Below are 21,755 nucleotides of genomic sequence, written 5' to 3'. Positions count from 1 at the left end.
TGGTCCAACAGGTAGCCAAGCTCCTTCTCGATGAGAGGAACTTTCACTGGGTTCACACGGTAAGGAGGCAGTTTAATTGGCTTTGCGTCTCCAACATCGACATCATGCATCAACACAGTGGTTCTTCCTGGAGTGGCACGGAACACTTGTGGGTACTCCTGCAGTAATGCCGAAAACTCCTGCCTTTCCTCAGGAGGTAGATGAGAAAGCTTAGTCTGGAGATCATTCATGATATCAGGATTCTTCCCCAAACTATCACTCAGGCTCATACTACATGGAAGAGCTTCACTTGCAGACTCGGGTGGAACAGCTGCAGTGCAGACTGGATTATTTTCGTCCCGCCTGTGAAATAACTTTTGCATGTTGATGTGACATAGTTGCTTGCTCTTTCTACGATCTGGTGTGGCGATGACATAGTTGACATCACTGAGTTTCTTCTCCACGAGATAAGGACCACTAAACTTGGCTTGAAGAGGTTGCCCATGCACCGGTAGCAGAATCAAAACCTGATCTCCTGGCTGAAAGTGGCGTAACCTGGACTTCTTATCATACCAAGTCTTCATCTTCTCCTGAGCAGCTCCAAAATCTCTCTCGCTAGCTGTAAAGCAGTGGACAGCCGTTCTTTGAACTTCATCACATACTCCAGCAGGTTGACGTCATCTTCCTCCGACAGCCAGCATTCCTTGAGTAGCTTAAGGGGTCCTCTTACTTCATGGCCAAACAGTAGTTCAAAAGGTGAGAAGCCCAATGATTCATTTGGAGATTCTCTTGCAGTCTTTCTGATGTTCCAAACAGTATTTCTTGAGCATCGATTTGAGTGTTTGATGATATCTCTCCAACGCTCCTTGAGTCTGGGGATGGTAAGCTGAAGACATGATCTGGGTGATGCCCAACTCTTTCAGAGACTGCTTGAAAACATTTGACATGAAATTACTTCCCCGGTCTGACTGTACCTCCTTGGGCAGACCAAACTTTGTGAAGAACCCTAGCATTTCCTTAACCACGTTCTTTGCTGAGATATTTCTAAGTGGAATGGCTTCAGGATAACGAGTAGCCATATCAATCAGGGTCAACACATAAGAAAATCCTGAAGAAGTCTTAGGAAGAGGGCCCACAATGTCCACCAACACACGGGTGAAAGGCGCCTCAAAAGGAGGAATGGGAACTAGAGGTGCAACCTTTTCGGTCTGATTACACTTCCCCACAACTTGACAGGTGTGACAAGACTTACAATACCAGGAAACATCCCTGAAGATACCTGGCCAGTAGAAGTGTTTCAAAATGCGTGCCACAGTCTTCCTCACTCCAAGGTGTCCTGCCAAACTGGAATCATGAGCCACTCTAATGATATCCTGCCTACAAACACGAGGGATGACAACTTGATGTACAACCTCCCATTCACAGTCGGCTGATGCTGTTGGGGGTCTCCACTTCCTCATAAGCACTCCTGACTTTATATAATAACAAGTAGAAGCACCGGCTGACTCTTCCTCACTGCAAGCAGAGCTAGCTAGACCTTTCAACTCGGGGTCAGCAACCTGCAACTCAACCAACTCTTGACGAGACAAATTATCAACACTACGAGGTACTGCCTCATCTGGTGAGTGGTCCAAATTAGCAAGAAAAGTGTCAGCTAGGATAACATCATCATCATCATTATCCTCTAAATCACCAGTAACTTTAGACTTAGCCCTAGTGACAGCACATGCAGGGAACACATCAGGGACATCACAATCCCGGGTCGCAGCAACTGGTTCACTAGACATCTGAGGAGCTGGACACACTTGACTTCCACCAATATCATTTCCAAGTAAGAAAGTTACACCTGACATTGGGAGTGTCTCACCCAACCCAACCATAACGGAACTATTAACAAAACCAGACTCTAAATTCACTCTGCACAGAGGGACAGAGAAGTAATTATTCCCTACACCTTGTAAGATTACAGTTTCATCAGAGGAATTAACATTAGAGCCTAGAACACTGGTCAGCATAAGGGATTGGTAAGCACCTGTATCACGATATATTTTAACTGATTTCCTGTCATTACTGTCCAGAGGACTGACAAAACCATCAGACAGGAAATTAGCACATGAACTCTTGAGAGTGTCACCCACGTTACTGCTCAAAAGAGGAGCTCCATCATGAGAATTTAAGTTACCCCTCAAAGCAGGTTCAGTTAACTCAGTTAAAGAATTCTGGGAACTCTCAAGAGTGGACACTAGACCAATTAACTGAATATTTAAAGACTCCTTTTTGTTCACACCAGGCTGTCTCCTGAAACATCTCTCCGTAGTATGACCAAGCTTACTACAATAAGTACATTTACTTTTCTGAAATCTAGAGGTGAAGCTGGTATTTACTTCCTGAGAAACATCATCTTTATTCTCTTTCCTGTTACCTGTACTCTGAGTAGAGGCAACGTACTTACTCTCAGCTTTCCCTTTTTCTTTAGAATATCTCTTGTGAGTGAGAACATATTCATCAGCTAAAACTGCAGCATCAGACAAATTATCTATTCTTTTCTCATCAAGATATAGGCTTACATCTTTATAAATACACCTCTTGAAGTCCTCCAGCAAAATCATCTGCTTAAATTTACCAAAATCAGAATCCACATTCTTAGAATTTAACCACTGCTCTAACAGATCTTCTTTGATTTTTGCATACTCAACATGGGATTGCTTATCTTGCTTATAAGTTGTCCTAAATTTTACTCTATAGGCTTCAGGAACAAGCTCAGAGGCCTTAAGAATCAAGCTCTTAACTACATCATAATTATCAGATTGATCCTGAGGCAAAGATGCATAAGTTACTTGAGCTTTACCGGTGAGAACAATTTGAAGGAGTACTAGCCAATACCTTTTGGGCCAATTAAAACCTGTAGCTACCCTCTCAAACAACTGAAAATACTTTGTTAAATCAGATTCATTAAAAGGAGGGACAAGTTTAACATTTTTAGCCACATCAAAATCATCAGAGCTAGATGATCCAGTTCCACCTTGTTTCATGCGATACTCATGGTCTGCCTGAATCCTGGCAAGTTCAACTTGTGCATATATCTGTGCCTCCTGAATACGAGCCTCCGCCTCCTTAGCACGAGACTCCTGCAGGGCTAGCTGTAACTTAGCTAATTCAATCTGCGTTTGCTCATTTGGAGGAGTTACATTAAACAGCTTTCATTAATCATGTCAACAATTTGATCTTTAGAATGATGAGAGCAAACAGCAATTCCCAATTGTTGAGCAACAAGCTTAAGTTCATTCTTTGTTCTGTTTTCTACATCCAACACTGTTTGCACATTTGACAAAAAATCTTTGGCTTCATCAAGCGTAGTAATAGTAGACATCATGAATAAATCAGTCACAAAATATCGAGCAATATCCTTATGATAATATCCTGAATATCCTGATAAGAGGTCGCCAAATTTATGTTATGGAACAGCGAAAGATAATGTACACTTTAAGTGAGAATACTAAAAATCACTACTGTCCCGTAAAGTTCCAGGTTCAAAACAAAAGAGTTAGGTAAAATTACAAGTTAAAGTTTAATGCTCAAACTAACAACAAAACATTCAGGACTCATAAGGATAATGTAATGGCAAAAAACAGGTTAAATATATGGTTAACTGTAATAACCTCTATTAACACGAAATTAGGAGGAGTAAATTTATCTAAGTCAGCCCTGTTAAAATGAACATACACTGGGTAATGCTCAGTTAATGCAAGATAAATTATTACAGATACAAAATATTATTAATGATGGCTGATAGTAAAACTTTACACTAAGCACAAAAACCTCACTAGGCCTACAAATTAACACCTTATGTTATACAGTACAAGAACAAAATGTAATAACACTCATACTCAAATTACACAGCAGTTAGATGGCTGGAGACTTCCTGAGCACTCACAACAATAACTGTACAGGGGAGGACAGAGATGTGAACAAAATGAGGAGCAGATCTAAGTGGCAATGATGCAGAGACTGAGCTCATTATATAGGGGCCAGCAGAGCTTGATACAACTTGTAAGAAGGACGCGCAAATGAAGCCATGGGGACAAAGAGTTGACAATCCCGCTCTGAACAACAGAAAGGACGACTTACTCTACTATAACGGTAGAAGGGGGGGACTGAGGCAGAACACACTCGTGATCAAACAGGCAGCACACTGTACGTTAGAATTACACAAAGGATGATGAAATCATAGGCTATGTAACAATATATATATATATATATATATATATATATATATATATATATATATATATATATATATTTGAATAACAGAACTGAGGAAGGAAAAACAAATGAGTAAAAAAAAAGTAATCCATACACCAGATTACTGGTGTCCTCTGTTCATAAAATATCTGTAACAGTTAGACTTGAACAGTTGTGGGTTGAAATTTGGAGGGAAACAACTCTGGGGAAGCGAGTTACAGAGAGATGCAGTTCGGGGAATGAAAGAATTCTGATAGGCAGAAGTTCTGCAATCTGGCTGAGTGACATGCCAGTCATGAGCGCTACCACATGCCCATGTAGCACGAGGGAAGGCATGGAGAGGTGGCACCATGGACGCAACTTCGTCTGAGCATTTGCCAAAAAAATATCTGTATAATAATGCAAGGGAGGCAACATTCCTTTTTACTTGCAGGGGAGGCAGTTTATATGTAATGACAGGGTTGTTAATGATTCTAACAGCTTTGTTCTGAATTTTGTCTAGTTGTCTTAATGCAACCTCTCCACAACCATTCCACAAGGGTGAGCAACATTCAAGCTGAGAGCGCACATGACTCTTATAAATTATAGCTAACTGCTAACATGACTCTGTACAATAATCCAAGTTTCTTTGAGGCAGTTTTAGCAAGTGATCTGACATGACAGGTCCAGCTGAGGGCACTTTTAAGTGAGACGCCAAGAATTTCAATACTTTTGGAGATGGGAATATTAGTAGCACTGAAGGTAATGTACGAATCTGGCAATATCTGTCTATTAGTTAACTGTATATATTTAGTTTTACTAGCATTAAAAGAGACAACAGAGGGAATTACAACTAAGGATGCAAGGACAGCTAGATGCTTTTGTGAAGGAAATGAATGAAGAACAGGAACAATTGAAGAAGGAAGTATACGCTAAGCTACGGCAGCAGAAGTATGAGGTAAACAATAATGTGATGGAGTGTAAACAGAATGCAGACAAGCGACTAAAGATTAGTGAGGGAATAGTGGCAGACTGGAGACAGCTTGTTGATAACCAGATGTGAAGACAATTAGTGAGAAAATGGAGGCTGTAGAGAAATACTGCACCGCTGAGCCTCAGGTTAGTGTACAGGGAGCATATGAAAGGATGGACAGCATATGATGAATCTTGACGGATCCCAAACATCTAAAGGTTGCATTACAGGATTGAATAATCAGAATGCAGGAGATTTAAATCCTGGCCTTAATTATGATGCATTCTTGGGGGAAATGAGGGGAGAATAGCAACAGCTTAAGGAGGAAGTAGATGCCAAGCTTGAGGAGCAGAGGTATGAGATGGTAATGCAGCTTCCTACTGGTCTCAAGGGTGTTGCAGTGGAGATTCCGTGCCTGATGTCAGTAGAGGAGAGGATGCAGATGGGGGATGCAGATTCGCAACTAGTGCTAGGGTGGCTGCAGCAGAGTACAGTGCGACCATCATGGGAATAAGTTTCCAGGTTAAGCCCTGCAACCAAGAGCTACTGGAGTCAGTGCGACCTTCTTCGTTTGAACAACGGACTACTGGCACGTCAGTGGGAGACACCCGATGGCCTCAGCAAATATTGGCAACTGGTAGTTCCAGAGAAGATGAGGTCTGAGGTCTTGGATGAGTCCCATAACCAGATCACTAGTGGGCACCTGGGAGTGAAGACAACTCTAAGCTGGCTGCGACACAGGTTCTACTGGATTGGCATGTGTTAGGGTGTTGAAGAGTGGTGTTGGGCCTGTGATGTATGCTGTGCCAAAAAGGGACTCAAGAAACGTGGTTGCGCCCCTCTTCAGCTGTACCAAGTGGGTGCACCAGTGGAAAGAGTCGCGGCGGACATTGCTGGACCTTTGCCACTGACTGAAAGAGGAAACCGGCATATATGTGTCACCATGGACTACTTCACAAAGTGGCCAGATGCCTATGCCATCCCTGATCAAGAGGCTGTGACTGTTGCTCGGGTGTCGGTTGGTAAGTTTTTCTGTCATTTTGGGATGCCACAAGAGCTACATTCAGACCAGGGTAGAAACTTTGAGTCTGCTGTGTTCCGTGAATGCTGCGAGTTATTGGGGATCAAGAAGACCACTAGTGATCTGGTTATGGGACTCATCCAAGACCTCAGACCTCATCTTCTCTGGAACTACCAGTTGCCAATATTTGCTGAGGCCATCGGGCGTCTCCCATTGACGTGCCAGTAGTCCGTTGTTCAAACGAAGAAGGTCGCGCTGACTCCAGTAGCTCTTGGTTGCAGGGCTTAACCTGGAAACTTATTCCCATGATGGTCGCACTGTACTCTGCTGCAGCCACCCTAGCACTAGTTGCGAATCTGCATCCACCATCTGCATCCTCTCCTCTACTGACATCAGGCACGGAATCTCCACTGCAACACCCTTGAGACCAGTAGGAAGCTGCATTACCATCTCATACCTCTGCTCCTCAAGCTTGGCATCTACTTCCTCCTTAACCCCTTAACCGCGGGGCGTCACTTTCGTGACGCTCGGCTACAATGGATCATACCGCGGGGCGTCACTTTTGTGATTCTGTGTTATTTTGAATTATCCCGGGCTCTCAAGTGGTGGCTTGTATCATATATCAGTACTGCCAATGTCCAACACTAGTCAGCACTCCAAATCTCATCTGTACTCCCATCCATTGTTGACATTTTAGCTATTTTAACCCCTTCCTGACTCCCCTCCCTACCTGCCCTCCATTACCCTCTCCTCTCACCTCCCACGCCGCGCTGCGCTACGGAAATTTCCCCCTTCTCTTTCCACAGATTTCAACCATTGAAATAAGGCCTATGCCCTATATTTTTACCCAATAATATATACCAAAAAAAAACAGGTAAGTGATAGTGTTATACTCCAGAAATTGCCTAATTATCACCTGACAACACCTCACGTGCATTCATTCGCTACATTACCACGGTAATTTCCCCTTTGATTTATGCCTTGTAATCGATGTCTGTAATAAAAATATATATCAGAAAGGAAGGGAGAATCCTAATTGACATTTACAGTCACCTGGAACTACCTATTTCTATATTTATTGCCGAGATTTTCTACCTATAAAAAATTAGCATGTAAGTTAGCAGCAGTAAGCCTAAAGTGTCATTGTCAACCCTTCCCTTCTCAGATAATTTACCCCCTTCTTGACTCCCCTCCCTACTTGCCCTCCATTACCCTCTCCTCTCACCTCTCACGCCGCGCTGCGCTACGGAAATTTCCCTCTTCTTTTTCCACAGATTTCATCCATTGAAATAAGCCCTATGCCCAATATTTTTACCCAATAATATATACCAAAAAAAAAACAGGTAAGTGATAGTGTTATACTCCTGAAATTGCCCAATTATCACCTGACAAAACCTCACGTGCATTCATTCGCTACATTACCACGGTAATTTCCCCTTTGATTTATGCCTTGTAATCGATGTCTGTAATAAAAATATATATCAGAAAGGAAGGGAGAATCCTAATTGACATTTACATTCACCTGGAAGTACCTATTTCTTTATTTATTGCCGAGATTTTCTACCTATAAAAAATTAGCCTGTAAGTTAGCAGCAGTCAGCCTAAAGTGTCATTGTCAACCCTTCCCTTCTCAGATAAGCCGCGGCATTTAGTTCCTTGTCCTCCACTGCAGAGACAACATGTCGCACTCGCGCCCCGCCATTCCTGCCGCTTCTGCGCCCATTGCAAAGGGCCCCGTGACCTCTACCCCCAAGAAAAGTGTTGAGGCAAGCAGGAAAGGCCTCAGTGACTCTGCAGTGGCACGAGAACTTGCTGAATTGTCGATGATAATAATGGACAGCAATTTTGACGATTCCGGTGAATCGTGTGATGAGCCGGGTGAACTTATCGCGCCAGAAACAGCGACAACAAGTGCTCCTACCAGTGAATCTGTGTGTAGCTCCAAGGGAAAGGAGCCTTTAGTGCAGGAAGGAAAAGAATTTGGGAAGGGAGTGAAAAGGCGGCGTGTTAGCCCCAGAACAATGCCCCCACGTGACCCAGCCCGCCATGAGTCACGAGATCATTCACCTCCCCGTTCCCCAAGCCCCGCTTTACTCATCTCGTCATCATCGTCGGCTGAGTTATCTCCGGAGTCTTCGTCGTCGGAGTCACCACCAGCATCAACAGTGAAGGCCGGCCGTAGAGGTAGAGGTAGATCTAAGAGAGTGAGAAGTAGTGTAGCTAGTAGGGTAAGGGCTGCTAGTGCTGTACGGCAACCTAGGGTCAGTGCGAGTGACCTTGACCGTGATAAGCCTCCCTCTCAGCCAACCTCCACCACCACCACCACCACCATCCCTCCACCGCCACGCCAGGGAATCCTGGACGCCTTCGCGTGGACGGAAGGGTCAGATTTTGTCCCCGAAAACCTGGTTTTCGATGAGAGCTCGTCAGGAGTTCAGCCTGCCTTCACTATGGACGAAAATGCTGAGTGTGTCGACTACCTTTTGGCCTTCCTAGATGACGAAGTCATGCAGCACATATGTGATGAGACTAACAGGTTCGAATCACAACGTGCTGCTAGTGGTACAGGTGCAGCCAAGATGCAACAGTGGACCATGCTGGGAGTGCAGGAGCTGTATGTGTTCTTTGCCCTCATGCTTCTTATGCCACACTCCAAGAAGCATGAGTTGGAAGAATACTGGTCCATGGACCCCTTACTACCCTCACCGACCTTCAACAAGTACATGGCCAGAGATCGCTTCCGGAACATCATGGGAAACCTGCACTTTGCCGATAATGATGTACCTTCCCAAACCGACCCACTCTGGAAGATCCGGGAGATTCTGAACAGAATGAAGGATAAGTTCATGTCATTCTTCCACCCATTTCAGAAGGTTGTCATTGATGAGTCCTTGGTTCTGTTCAGAGGACGTCTTCGGTTTGTCCAGTACATTCCAAGCAAACGCCATCGCTTTGGAATTAAGTTCTTTGTACTGTGCGACTGTAAGACGGGTACATCCTTGACTTCGTCATATATTCAGCCAGCACTGTCGATCTCGATAAAACACCCCCTTGGCTTCTCAGGCTGTGTAGTGAAAGTGCTCCTAGAAAAGTATTTTGGTGGGAATCATGTGCTGTATACAGACAACTACTATACAGCACCGAAACTTGCCAAATACCTTTCTGAGCACGGCATTGGCTCCTGCGGCACTGTCAAAAGTAATCGTGCCAACTTCCCCAAATTCCCAGAGGCAGGAAACTCGCAGCGAGGAGACGTGCACCTACGCAAGTCTGAGAAGATGCTGGCAATACGGTGGCATGACAAGAGAGTCGTGCACTTGCTCACCACCGTACATAAGGGGGAGATGAGAGACAGTGGGAAGGTCGACCGTAGGACAGGCGAACCTGTGATGAAACCTGATGCTGTGTTGGACTATAATATAAACATGCGGCTGGTGGACAAGTCCGACATGATGATTGGTGAGATCGACTGCCTCAGGAAGAATACTAGGTGGTACAGGAAAGTTTTTCTGCATCTCATAGATATGACGATGCTGAACGCCTTCATCCTGTACAAGATGAAGGTAAAGCCACCCAAGTCCTTCTCCCTGAGGTTGTTCGCCAGGACTTGTGTCCAGCAGCTGCTGGAAAAATATGGTAAGGTGCAAGCAGCAACTCCAAGGCTCCATCCAGTTACACTTCCCGACCGACTTGAGCAGAGGGCGTATATGGAGCGGCACAGACTTGAGCTAATGCCTGCCACAGGGAAAAGGAAGGCTGCGATTCGCAGGTGTCAGGTATGTGCGCATACCACACGCCGCACACCTGAGCATAAACGCACCTCTTGGCAGTGCGCTGAATGCCAGGTTCCCCTCTGTGTAACCTGCTTCTTCGATTATCACAGCCAGAAGCAGTTCTAACAGTGCAAGTGTGGAAGCAGAATTATTTGGAAATAATGTGTAAATAATGTGTAAATAGCAGGTGAAAGCAATGGATGTTCAGTTCATATGATTGAACAGTGTACTATAGTTTCATCTTACTGAAAGTGACAGTGAATAACATATTGTAAGTAAAATAGAAGGGTAAATATTGAAAATAGAATAGAAAATGTAAATAGTAATGTAAGTAATTAGTAATATAAGAATATGAGTACAAATAATTTATGTTATAACAGTGAGAGTGAATCCGTGGCTCTCTACGTATTTTACTGACTGAAAAATAGAATGACTTCAGTGACAATAAAATAATACGACTGAATGAAAGACTCCAGATATATATAAGTGTGATATAGTAATAGAAATATAAAGTGTGAGGGGTTTTATGAATAATAAATGACAGAGTGCCTAGAGCGAACTAGCGCAAGTGCGGCGATCAGACGCGCTCGTAATTTCCATTGCTTTCACACTGTTTTTTTTTTTAGTATGGATCCCAAACTACTTGAAAATGGTAGAATAGTGTTTATAGTGTTTGTATCTGGCTGTGGTAATCATATAACGGGTTGTCGGGAAGTGTAAAGTGGAGACTTAGTTACCCTACTTCAGAGGTCTCCACAAGTCCTACGGAAACTGACGAAGGCTCAACAATCATTCCAGGAGAAAGCTGAAGGTATGTGCTATAAGCATATGTAATTTTATTATTCTAGGACTAATAACTGATTTTTAGCAAATATTTTTTGAGAGTCTCTCGGAGCCCAAATAACCCCGCGGGACACGCAAGTAATTGGTAAACAAGCCCGCGGTGTAGGGGTTAAGCTGTTGCTGTTCTCCCCTCATTTCCCCCAAGAATGCATCATAATTAAGGCCAGGATTTAAATCTCCTGCATTCTGATTATTCAATCCTGTAATGCAACCTTTAGATGCTTGGGATCCGTCAAGATTCATCATATGCTGTCCATCCTTTCATATGCTCCCTGTACACTAACCTGAGGCTCAGCGGTGCAGTATTTCTCTACAGCCTCCATTTTCTCACTAATTGTCTTCACATCTGGTTATCAACAAGCTGTCTCCAGTCTGCCACTATTCCCTCACTAATCTTTAGTCGCTTGTCTGCATGCTGTTTACACTCCATCACATTATTGTTTACCTCATACTTCTGCTGCCGTAGCTTAGCGTATACTTCCTTCTTCAATTGTTCCTGTTCTTCATTCATTTCCTTCACAAAAGCATCTAGCTGTCCTTGCATCCTTAGTTGTAATTCCCTCTGTTGCTCCTGTAATGCCTATTGAAGCTGTTCCCTCTGTACTTGTAATTGTTCTTTGATTTCGTTCCTGAGCTCTTTCTGTTCTTCAATCTGGGCCTGTAATTGTGCTTGGAGTTCTATCTGTCCATCATTTTGTGCTTGTAGCTGGACACTTCGTGCTTGTAATTTGACACTTTGTGCTTGTAATTGTAATTTTTGTTCTTCATGTTGTGCCTGTAATTTTCCTTTGAGTTCGTTTCTGAGCTCTTTCTGTTCTTCCTTCTGTGCCTGTAGTTGGGCACTTTGTGCTTGTACTAGCTTCAGAATTGTCGCTAAGGAAATTTCCTCCTCCTGCCCAGCTCGAGACCTTGTCTGCACACCTGCTTCCATGTCGAAGGTTTGACTCACTGCAGCACTTAATCCCACTCATGACACCAGTGTTACGTCCATGACCTCACACTGCCACAGGCTCCAACGGCAATAGTACAGTACAGGAAGGACGTTGCTCAGTTAGTTGTTCTTCCTATGGTCAGCCTTTCGGTGTACAGCACATAAGTTTAGCTGAGGCGAAAATAAACGCTGGCTTCTTAAAGTTCACTGTCCTTATTTTCCAAAAAATTCCACTTAATGCTTTCCAACTTCATTTCGCTGTTCTCACAAGCAATGGAGCTATTCAAACTTTACTAACTGCTATTACACTTAATGCTTGACAACACTTCACCGTTATTACGCTTAATGCTTGACAACACTTCACTGCTATTACATTTAATGCTTGACAACACTTCACTGTTTTCACAAGTACCGAATATATACAAACTTCACTGCCCTGACACTGCACTACACTCAAACTGAACTGAAAACTGACTAAACTTGAACTAGTCTCTTCTCCAACCTAATATAACCTTCCTTGCTTCTCCAACATTCTAAAACGTGTACCTGCCACTAACAACAACAGTTATCAATTCGGAGACAACCAAAACATGCAAGTTTTTTTTACATTACATAACACTATAAGTTATTTACAATTCAAACCTAATTTCAAGTAGATAATTTAACAATCACACAAATAAAACATAAAGAAAATGAGAAAAAAAAATTAATGCATAACTTACGAAATAACTATGCTTACAAACAGCAGGCAGGCTGGCATCTCTGACCTGTACCGAAGCTACGGTAAACAAGTTTCTCGAGCACATAACTGGCAAATCCCGCTTCTTAACACAAGTCTGTAGGAGACACACCCCATTTCATTACCTACGGGACAGACAAAAAGTTGTCATACGAGATTCTGGAAGGTGAAACGTTGCCTGTATACAATTATGACGATTATCCTAAAGTCTGTTTGCGTGAATTTCAATAGATACACAAAATGGTGAAACAATTATCGTTGTCCAAGGAAGAAATGATGGAGTCATTTAATAAAAAGGCAAGAGAACCAACTATCAGCATAGGAGATTTTGTCTGAGGCATCATCCACACTAGAGACATTAACTATCACCGAAAATTTGAAGGCTCAGAGTAATTATGAGAAAAGCCAATAAGGTAGTAATTAAGCTAAATAATTAAGTCAGTCAAGTGGGAAAGAAAAGCAAATGCATGTTGATCAGTTAAAAAGGGTCTCAAGGAATTTAGCCAGCAATTATGTAACCTCGGACATCACCGAAACACTGAACACAAATTATGAAAATAAACTTGAAGAAATTGATACAGAAAAAATTAAGATCACACACACACAAAAAAATAGGTGCAACTATGACTACAAATGCCACAATACAGCATTTACATGACCTAGGTATTGATTTAAACTCCTTCTATAAGTGAAACAACGGGCAAAGTTATTATTCTCCAAGTGCCTGTTTATAATGCGCATCAGCTCTATCATCGACCTCAGCATGACTGGATTAGCTAATTAATAGATTTTTTTTCGGTAGACAACGATGAGGGGACTTACAGTATACCATGGATTCTCATCAACATAACAAGAGGATCAGCTCACTTAGACCCTCAACAATAAGGCAGGGATACCTTTAAGAAGTAAATAAACTTAAAAAGAAATTCTCGTAGCCATTGCCGAGGCATTTTAAAAATGTTAGATTGTAGGGGTTGTAAGAGGAGAGAATTTTAAAGTTGGCCTTGTCGTCGATGGCAGGATAAAGATAAAGATGAGTCTGTGGTTGATTGCAGTTTTATTCTCAAGAAGAAATTGTTTTGACAAGAGCAGTAGTCAGGTGAAATCGGTTTATGCTAGCTAACTCTGTGCCCTCTACTCCTGCCTGCTCCACCGTTCCTGTTCTCTCTCCTATCACGTCCTAACCCCTTCTGCCCTGACTCTCCAATTTCCCCTGTATATGACTGGTTGGGTCATGTGAGTGGGCAAGTGTGGTGATTTCCACACCTGTGGAGTTTTCATTAGGCGTCAAACTGTGCTGTGTGCGAAATTCCCTAGCTAGAATCTACACTGCTGTTTCCTCCAGCTCTCTCGAGCTTAGGTACAGCTTTCTTCAAACCTGTATATTACATATTAACAGCATATATGGCACTAGGTATTATGTAGTGTATTATGATATTTTAGTGTCCTGACGTGTGTGTGTGTGTGTGTGTGTGTGTGTGTGTGTGTGTGTGTGTGTGTGTGTGTGTGTGTTGAAACTTCAAACCTAACATAACCTCATATCAATCCTATGGTGTTTGTTATTGTAAGCACAAATACTAGAAGCATTTGCTTTTACACAGAAACATAAAGCAAACGCATGTCCTTCGATATTCATATTACAGAATAATATGGTGTTGCTGGAGACTGATAATGATACTGAGTAGAAGACGTGTTGTTTAACTTCTTTGCCAGTGAAGATTGCAAGTCCCCTTCCGACTGCCAGTGCCTCACCCACCTCCGCACAGTGGTGGCGCTTGTTCTCATCCTCTTCCCTATCATTCGGAATGACAGCCCGCTCAGCCACAACAATATAAACATCTCTCGTTCAGCAATCACAGTTTTTCTATGGCTGCGGCGGTGTACCATCCTCCTCTGTGTAAACCAAAGCACGTTCACTCGAAATTATTATTGAATAGATGATTCGTACGTAAAACTAATTAGCAGATGTATAATATATCAGGGTATCCGGTGGAAAGTGTAACCTATCAAGCATAAGCCGGTTTTCATCGGTCAGTTCTGAGTGAACTCTAATGGTACTGTAACAGGTCACATGAGCTTTACTTCAGGACGAAACGTAGTCGAAGGGAGGTATGTAGCCAAAAGTTTCTAATTCCAAAGCTGGCCAATTGAGAAAAAAAGACTTTGAGTCTGTAGTGAGAATCATTCATCTGGAAACTGATACTTTGGAATGGCGGTGTGTGTGTGTGTGTGTGTGTGTGTGTGTGTGTGTGTGTGTGTGTGTGTGTGTGTGTGTGTGTGTGTGTCATCAGTATGAAACAATAGAGTGTGAATGTATACAAGCATATGAAAACACAAAATACCTCTACACACGTTTAACGACAGTCGGGGAGTAAGTTTCCAACCTTAAAGCCGATGTAGAACGAAAGAAACACGCATCCACTTCGAGGTTGTAACAACTATTTCTGAGTGTTAATTGCTATATGAGCATGAATCCGACATCAGTATTAGGGAGCTACAGTTACTGATTGCCTTATGGGCAAAAATATTCCTCATAATTATCCAGTTCACGCATTAGGACAACAAGAACTGTAATTTCGTAACTGATTAATGTTACTGTCTAAATGGCAAGGAAATCACCAGAAAAAACATATCTTTCTTCACTGGTAGAACACTGGTATAAAAACTAGATCCCGTTCTTAATTCTAGGTTCTAACAGGGTAAGGTAAAAAGACCCTGAGGAAGAGAATGTTACTGTGGAGGAAACATTCACCAAAATTATTGCCAGGTTTGCCCTAAGTCGGAAGGAAAGCCGGGGTTAGAAGAAGACTTAGTTGGATAGGAAGTGAATTTCAAGAGAATGGACGAATGTCAGACCTTAACTCCACTTATGTTGACAGCATTTCGTGGTTAAGTTGCATTCACACACAGTTACATACTAACGTGTGTGGGAAGGAAAACACTAAAAAACTATTCCCTCAGACTATGATACAAATTCGTGTCTCTTCTCAATTCTAAGTGCGAACAGCCTAGGGTAAGGATAGCCTGCCCACTGGTCTCGCGGTAAACCGCGAAATCTTACAGGGGACCATTGTGTTTCGATCATGGCCCATATTCTTACAGGATTGAGGAAGCATTTTAACATCTTTAACTAAGCGATGAATATTTCGATTATCGCCATACTCTCCATAAATATCGTACCAAAGGATACTAACCAGCCATAACCAAAAATAAATCACAAAGGAAGAGGTACTTGGGAGCTTCCTTACCCGTCGAGAATACGAACCCAGGTTTACTCCCGACTACACCACCGTTATTGATTCTGAGAACGATAGCCCCAGAAGCCAAGAATGAAGGAAAGAATGATTAGGTCGAGGGAAGAACTAGGTTTGTTACCCTTAGTGCGCGTCCAAACGTGTGCTCGAACAAGCGTCGGCAACATGTAAGGAACACAGTAATGAACACGCTGCAAACATGTTGGGAACAGCAGCGTCCTGATCATGTTGGCAACATCATGATGAAGTTTCAGCGGCCTGGTATGGACACACTTATCCCATCACCTCTGCTGCCAGTGTTCGAAGCTGCACTGAAACATTTTTGCACACATCTGTCCAAATACTGTTGGATACATGTACCCAAACATGTTGGCAGCTGTGTTGCCAACATATATTCGAGGGCACGTGTGGACGCGCACTTATATGCCTGTGCAGTATTTTGTGCATCAGTCATTATCACAACCATATAAGCAAGACTGACAAGGAAAGCACCAAAGCCTTTCCCCACATTAAGACACACACTCGGCCGTTGACATCAAAGTCTCTAATTCAGTTATAGATACAACGGTTTAGAATAAAGGCGACCCTGTCTAAAAGTATCGTGGTTCTCCGGGAGTCGAACCTGGGACATCATTCCTGCAACTGAGTATGGTTCTGATATCACAACCACCATTCACCACAGTGTTCATGATAATTCGGTATTATTGTAATGATTCAGGCTAAGAAATGTCTCCCATAATTCTTCCATAATGCCACCAGTAAAAGCATCTCTCCTTATAAGTAGACCATCATGTGCTACTTGAGTTTATTACTCAAAAGCAGCCCTAGAAGAAGTTCCAAATGTTCTTACACTTTTTGTGAGGCACTATACATCTATCGATATTGATTACTAATACATTTATTGACTATTCCCTTGTTTTTCAAATTTGGTCCAAAATTGCCCTCTCTCCATCCTGACTGCTGAGACGTAGTAAGAGATGAACACAAGAAATCGGCGTGAGTCAAAAAGAAGTGCTTTGAAAAGAACGTAGAGCAGTAATATTGTCTTTTTCTGCTTCTGGGTTACGTGAATTGAACTGCAAAAGTACGAAAATCTGAGTTAGAGTAAAGAGTGTATATTGACTGTTCTCTAAGCTATTGTCAGTGAGCTTTGAACCTGAAACATTTGTTTGTTCTAAGGAATAAATTTCTCTCTTCTGATACTTGTATTAATACGCAGCTATTAGTATATGAAAAATTAATAACAAGAACAAATAACATTAAAATGCGATTCAGGTGCTTATGCTAAATAATGTATCTTGACAACAAACGTAATTCATAACTTAGGTATTCCTCAGATACTCCAAGCCATATCTGTATTATATAAAAGCTTTTTCATACTAAAGCCACACCACCACCACACTAACAGTCAGCCACACCACCACTACACTAACACCGTCAGCGACACCAGCACCATACTAACACCGTCAGCCACACCACCACCACACTAACACCGTCAGCTACACCACCACTACACTAACACCGTCAGCCACACCACCACTACACTAACACAGTCAGCTACACCACCACTACACTAACACCGTCAGCCACACCACCACTACACTAACACAGTCAGCTACACCACCACCACACTAACACCGTCAGCGACACCACCACTACACTAACACCGTCAGCGACACCAGCACCATACTAACACCGTCAGCCACACCACCACCACACTAACACCGTCAGCTACACCACCACTACACTAACACCGTCAGCTACACCACCACTACACTAACACAGTCAGCTACACCACCACTACACTAACACCGTCAGCCACACCACCACCACACTAACACCGTCAGCCACACCACCACCACACTAACATCGTCAGCCACACCACCACCACACTAACACCGTCAGCCATACCACCACCACACTAACACCGTCAGCCACGCCATCACCACCACACAAACACCGTCAGCCACACCAGCACGGCGCCACACTCTCAAGACTTACTAGCAGAGAGGTGATGGTCAGGCAGCGGCGGGTGAGGCAGTCGGCCGCGCAGGGTTAGGCGGCCAGTGAGGGGGACAGGCCAGAGGCTCATTATTTATCTGTGTCAGCACACCCACACTCCCCTACCACACAGCCAACACGCAGCAGTCAACAATGGATCAATGTATATTGCAAAATTGTTCCTTTTCCTAAAAATCATACCTTAAAAGAAAAAAATTACATCAATTGCTTTTACATGGTTTTTATATTGATATACTATGCATCAGTGACGTACAAGAGGATAATGGGGTGTAAGGTGCGGAACAAATCGCTGAGTATAACTTATTATGAAACCAACAATGTCATCTAGGGCAGAACTCTCGCCGGGTAGGGAAGCTTCCTAACACCTCTTCCTAAGCAATTTATTTTGCCTATTACACTTTAAAGCCCTATTCTGTGTCACATACATCCTTCTAATATCGCCATACTGTGCATAAACTGCGTACAAAAGGATATTAACCAGCCATATCCAAAAATGAATAGTTAAGGTAGAGGTGTTACCAAGCCTCCTTACCTGACGAGAATATGGGCCCAGGTTACCCTGTTGGCTCAGTAGTTCATTTCTCATAGCGATTTGTTCCTCACCTCAAACCTCAGCATAATCCTGTACGTCGTTGATGGAAAGCATGTCGGTTTTGAAAGCGATATAAACGGCACAGACTAGATTTTTTGCGGTGTAATAAGTAAAATAAATCGCTTAGGAAGAGGAGTTATGATGTCTCTTGACTTATTAAACGACCTTTAAACTAACACAAATACTCTTTCCTTATCAATTCAAATAATCCATGTATCAAATTGGCCTCCATAACGTATAGTCAGTTAGTAATATTAACTTCATGTATCATGATTAACTTAACTTTAATATGAATTAAAGACATAGTGAATAGCTTAGGAAAAAAGTGGGATCACGCCGTGTATTCGGTTTTGCAATGTTTACTGAATGTACAAAAACCTTAAATCTTTGCTAGACTCCTTCATAAACAAACTGATATTTGGTGAGGTGCTTATATTGAGAGTCCCTGTTTTTGTTTGAAGAAGTGGTCTTGCTAAGGCTGTTTGCCTTGATATTTGTGTTCCGTAATTCGACGACTAATGTAAACTATCCTCTCTGGTAGTCCGGGTATAGTACTGTATATTACAAATGTTCGTATTTGTGTGTGTGTTTTGTGTGTGTGTGTGTGTGTGTGTGTGTGTGTGTGTGTGTGTGTGTGTGTGTGTGTGTGTGTGTGTGTGTGTGTGTGTGTGTGTGTGTTTCAACATTTTGAACATAGAAATAATTACGGTATGTACAATAAATCAACGTAAGAAAACATACAAAATCATTGAAAACATACAAAATTAGTTACAGTACAACTTTATTTTTCGCCAGAGCAAAGCAGGTAAGGGTTAGAGAGTGCTTGGGTCTTCAGCATGCTATTACCTTCCACAGTTTATTCTTTTCCTCTCGGGGCGCTTCCATGCAGATAGCAAAGGCTTTTCTTGTTGAAGAGGAAAATACCTTGAGTTATTTAGGAAATACACTAACATACCGGTATTTTTCACTGTATCCTATGTCTACGTGGAGAGAATGATCAATGGGAAACTGACTAGAAGAGTCTTTCCGAGTGAGGTGGTTTGGAAGAGGAGGAGGGGGAGAACAGGGATGAGATGGGGGAATGGAGTGTAGAGATATATGAGAGAAGGGATTATGAGCTGCAGGGAAGACAGTCCGATGGTAGAGGACAAGGAGGCTTGGAGGTGATTTGTTGTGGTGACCCCTTACGGGATTGAGGAGTCTGGCAATAGACAGATAGATCGATAGACAGACATATAGATAGATAGATGCTTGCTCTGACAAGTCTCCTTTGTAAAGTTTATGACAGTTCTCGTTTGGAAGGAATTGTAGAGAATCTAAAGTATCCTTCTCTTCTCTCTTTATTATGGAGTCTTTCATTAAATGTTTGTTATTTTTACACGATTTTATTTACCTTGGAATCTACAACATTTCGTGTACCAAATACGTTACAATCAACATCCATTAATGTTTTAACTCTTTCAGTCCAGTGACATTTTATTCTGTTTTATTTCTGCTATCACTAGAAGATAATTCAGCTTCAGGGAGACGTGGCGAAGATAAAGTGGTAAATGTAGTTCATATGTAACCCACTTCATTTCGAAAAGCTTGTTGTAAGGTGAATAAATCGTCTGCAGCAAGAATGAAATATAAATTGATTAAATGCATTGATATCTTTCCTATTTTGTTTTCGTCATTTCTAGACGGTTTCCATCAGCTCAGAAGAGTTTCAGAATGTATCCAGTCCAATTCCAGATCCTCCTCCTCTCCCAGTGAAAGTTTCTTTAACAGCAAAAATGAAATAAAAATGATGCTTGACCCGAAGAAATAAGTTTTTTCTTTTTATTTATAAACTCGAACTAGCAATATTAGTAACTGGGTCTGCAAAATGTCTAGTACATAACCTGGTCAGTAACTTGCAATGTGAAACCCCAAACGCCGGTGGTTAACTGATTCGACTCTGCCACTCCAACAGCCTCACATCCTTCATCACGGACACATTACCGGAGGTGTGAGTAGACGAGCTCCAAGCAGAACACGTGCAAACTAATCGCCAGGCCAACCACGTAAACCACCAGTGTTCCCTGCAATGTGAGAGAATATACTTTTAGGAAACTGCAACATATTTAGTACATGTATTACCGGATCACTTATTACAACGTATATGGAGAGAGAGAGAGAGAGAGAGAGAGAGAGAGAGAGAGAGATGGATACGTTGATGGATGGATACGTGGGTGGATGGATGGATGGGACGACAGATAGATAGATAGATGGGCGGATGAGCAGAAAGTATGGCTCACGAAAGCACAGTGAGTAAGTTACCCATATACTGGAGAGGCTGAGTGAGGATCTGACGGCCATGGTTGTGGGTGGGTTGAGGCAGGTGGTCATGTTGGGGGTGTAGCTTCTGATCCAGTGGTCGTAGATACCTGCTTCTCTCACCGTTATGATCCTGGAAACAGGTGATTATGAATATGTTAAGATAAACTTTTCACCTTAACTTGGCCCAAATCTCCGACTTTTTGTACCCCACTGAGGGGGAGTCACCTTTACGTGGAGGTGGGGCTTTAAGAGTGGCTGGCAGTGCCACTTACTTGGGAGGCCTGCCTACCTTTGTACGGATCGGTATTTGTCGGCCTCGTGGACGAAGCATCCCGTACATCACTTGTGGAGGAGGCCTGCAAGTGATGTCAGTCCCTGCCCATTTGCCATCTAGGCTGAGACGTATTTGCCGTGCGTGGCGTCCCGTAATGCTGGGATACGGGAGTCTTGGGGGTTGAGTGATGCTGCACACTGTGCCCTGGAGCTAGCAATATACCTCTTTGGTCCCTTCTTCTGGCTAGACGGGCTGCCTGGCTGGGCCCAACTAGGTCAATCGGCTGGTCATGCATTGGCTAGGGTCAAATGGGCACTGGGGGGCCCGGTGACTCCTGTTGTCATGGAGTTACCCTTGTTCGGGTTCCCCAGTGGTTACCTGCATATCCTTTCCCACTACCTCTGGGGATACCAGTTGTATTGTCCTTGGCATATGACCTCCCATTGTTGGGCTCCATGGCGGATGGAAGGGTGGGGGGAATAAAGTTTATGTTGTTGTATAAATGGATTTCTTTTAATAAAAACAAAACTCATGTTGACGATGCAGCATTCATTGGACTCCACCTCACCTATTGCAACTCTGGTGCCTTTCCAGGTCCCTGGCAGTTATTCTTCTCTGCCCCAGCTGTCAGATGGGACTGGGAGGCGGTCGTGTCAGGTTGGTGGGGCTCTGAGGCTTGACCTAAACGAGTCTATGCCTGCAGCAAATGTAAAATATATTATATTGGAATTCTATGCTTGAAAGTCAGTCCTAGATATTGATATTTTTCATCTGCACCGTATCGTAATGTCTACATTTCTTTAATGCTAGGAAGAAGGAACCAAAGGCTACA

At 42.9% G+C, this 21,755-nt stretch overlaps 1 protein-coding gene across 1 annotated transcript in view; it reads right to left on the bottom strand.

Moving 5' to 3' along the window:
• Positions 1-21,367, bottom strand: part of LOC145397259 (putative glutamate receptor) — a 61,873-nt gene extending 40,506 nt beyond the window's left edge. Inside the window, exons 1-2 of the mRNA XM_080270457.1 lie at positions 21,276-21,367; positions 20,650-20,779 (exon numbers count right to left, since the gene is read on the bottom strand). Of these exons, the coding sequence (XP_080126583.1) occupies positions 20,650-20,779; positions 21,276-21,367 (222 nt within the window). The remainder of the gene's footprint in view (positions 1-20,649; positions 20,780-21,275) is intronic.
• Between the last annotated feature and the right edge of the window lie 388 nt (positions 21,368-21,755).

The sequence above is a fragment of the Coenobita brevimanus genome, chromosome 40 (genome assembly GCF_032717465.1).
Source record: "Coenobita brevimanus isolate Jiangsu-jjx chromosome 40, ASM3271746v2, whole genome shotgun sequence".
NCBI classification, from domain to species: Eukaryota; Metazoa; Arthropoda; class Malacostraca; order Decapoda; family Coenobitidae; genus Coenobita; species Coenobita brevimanus.
Note: the sequence above shows the minus strand (reverse complement) of the source record. Positions and strands in the feature narration are given on the sequence as shown.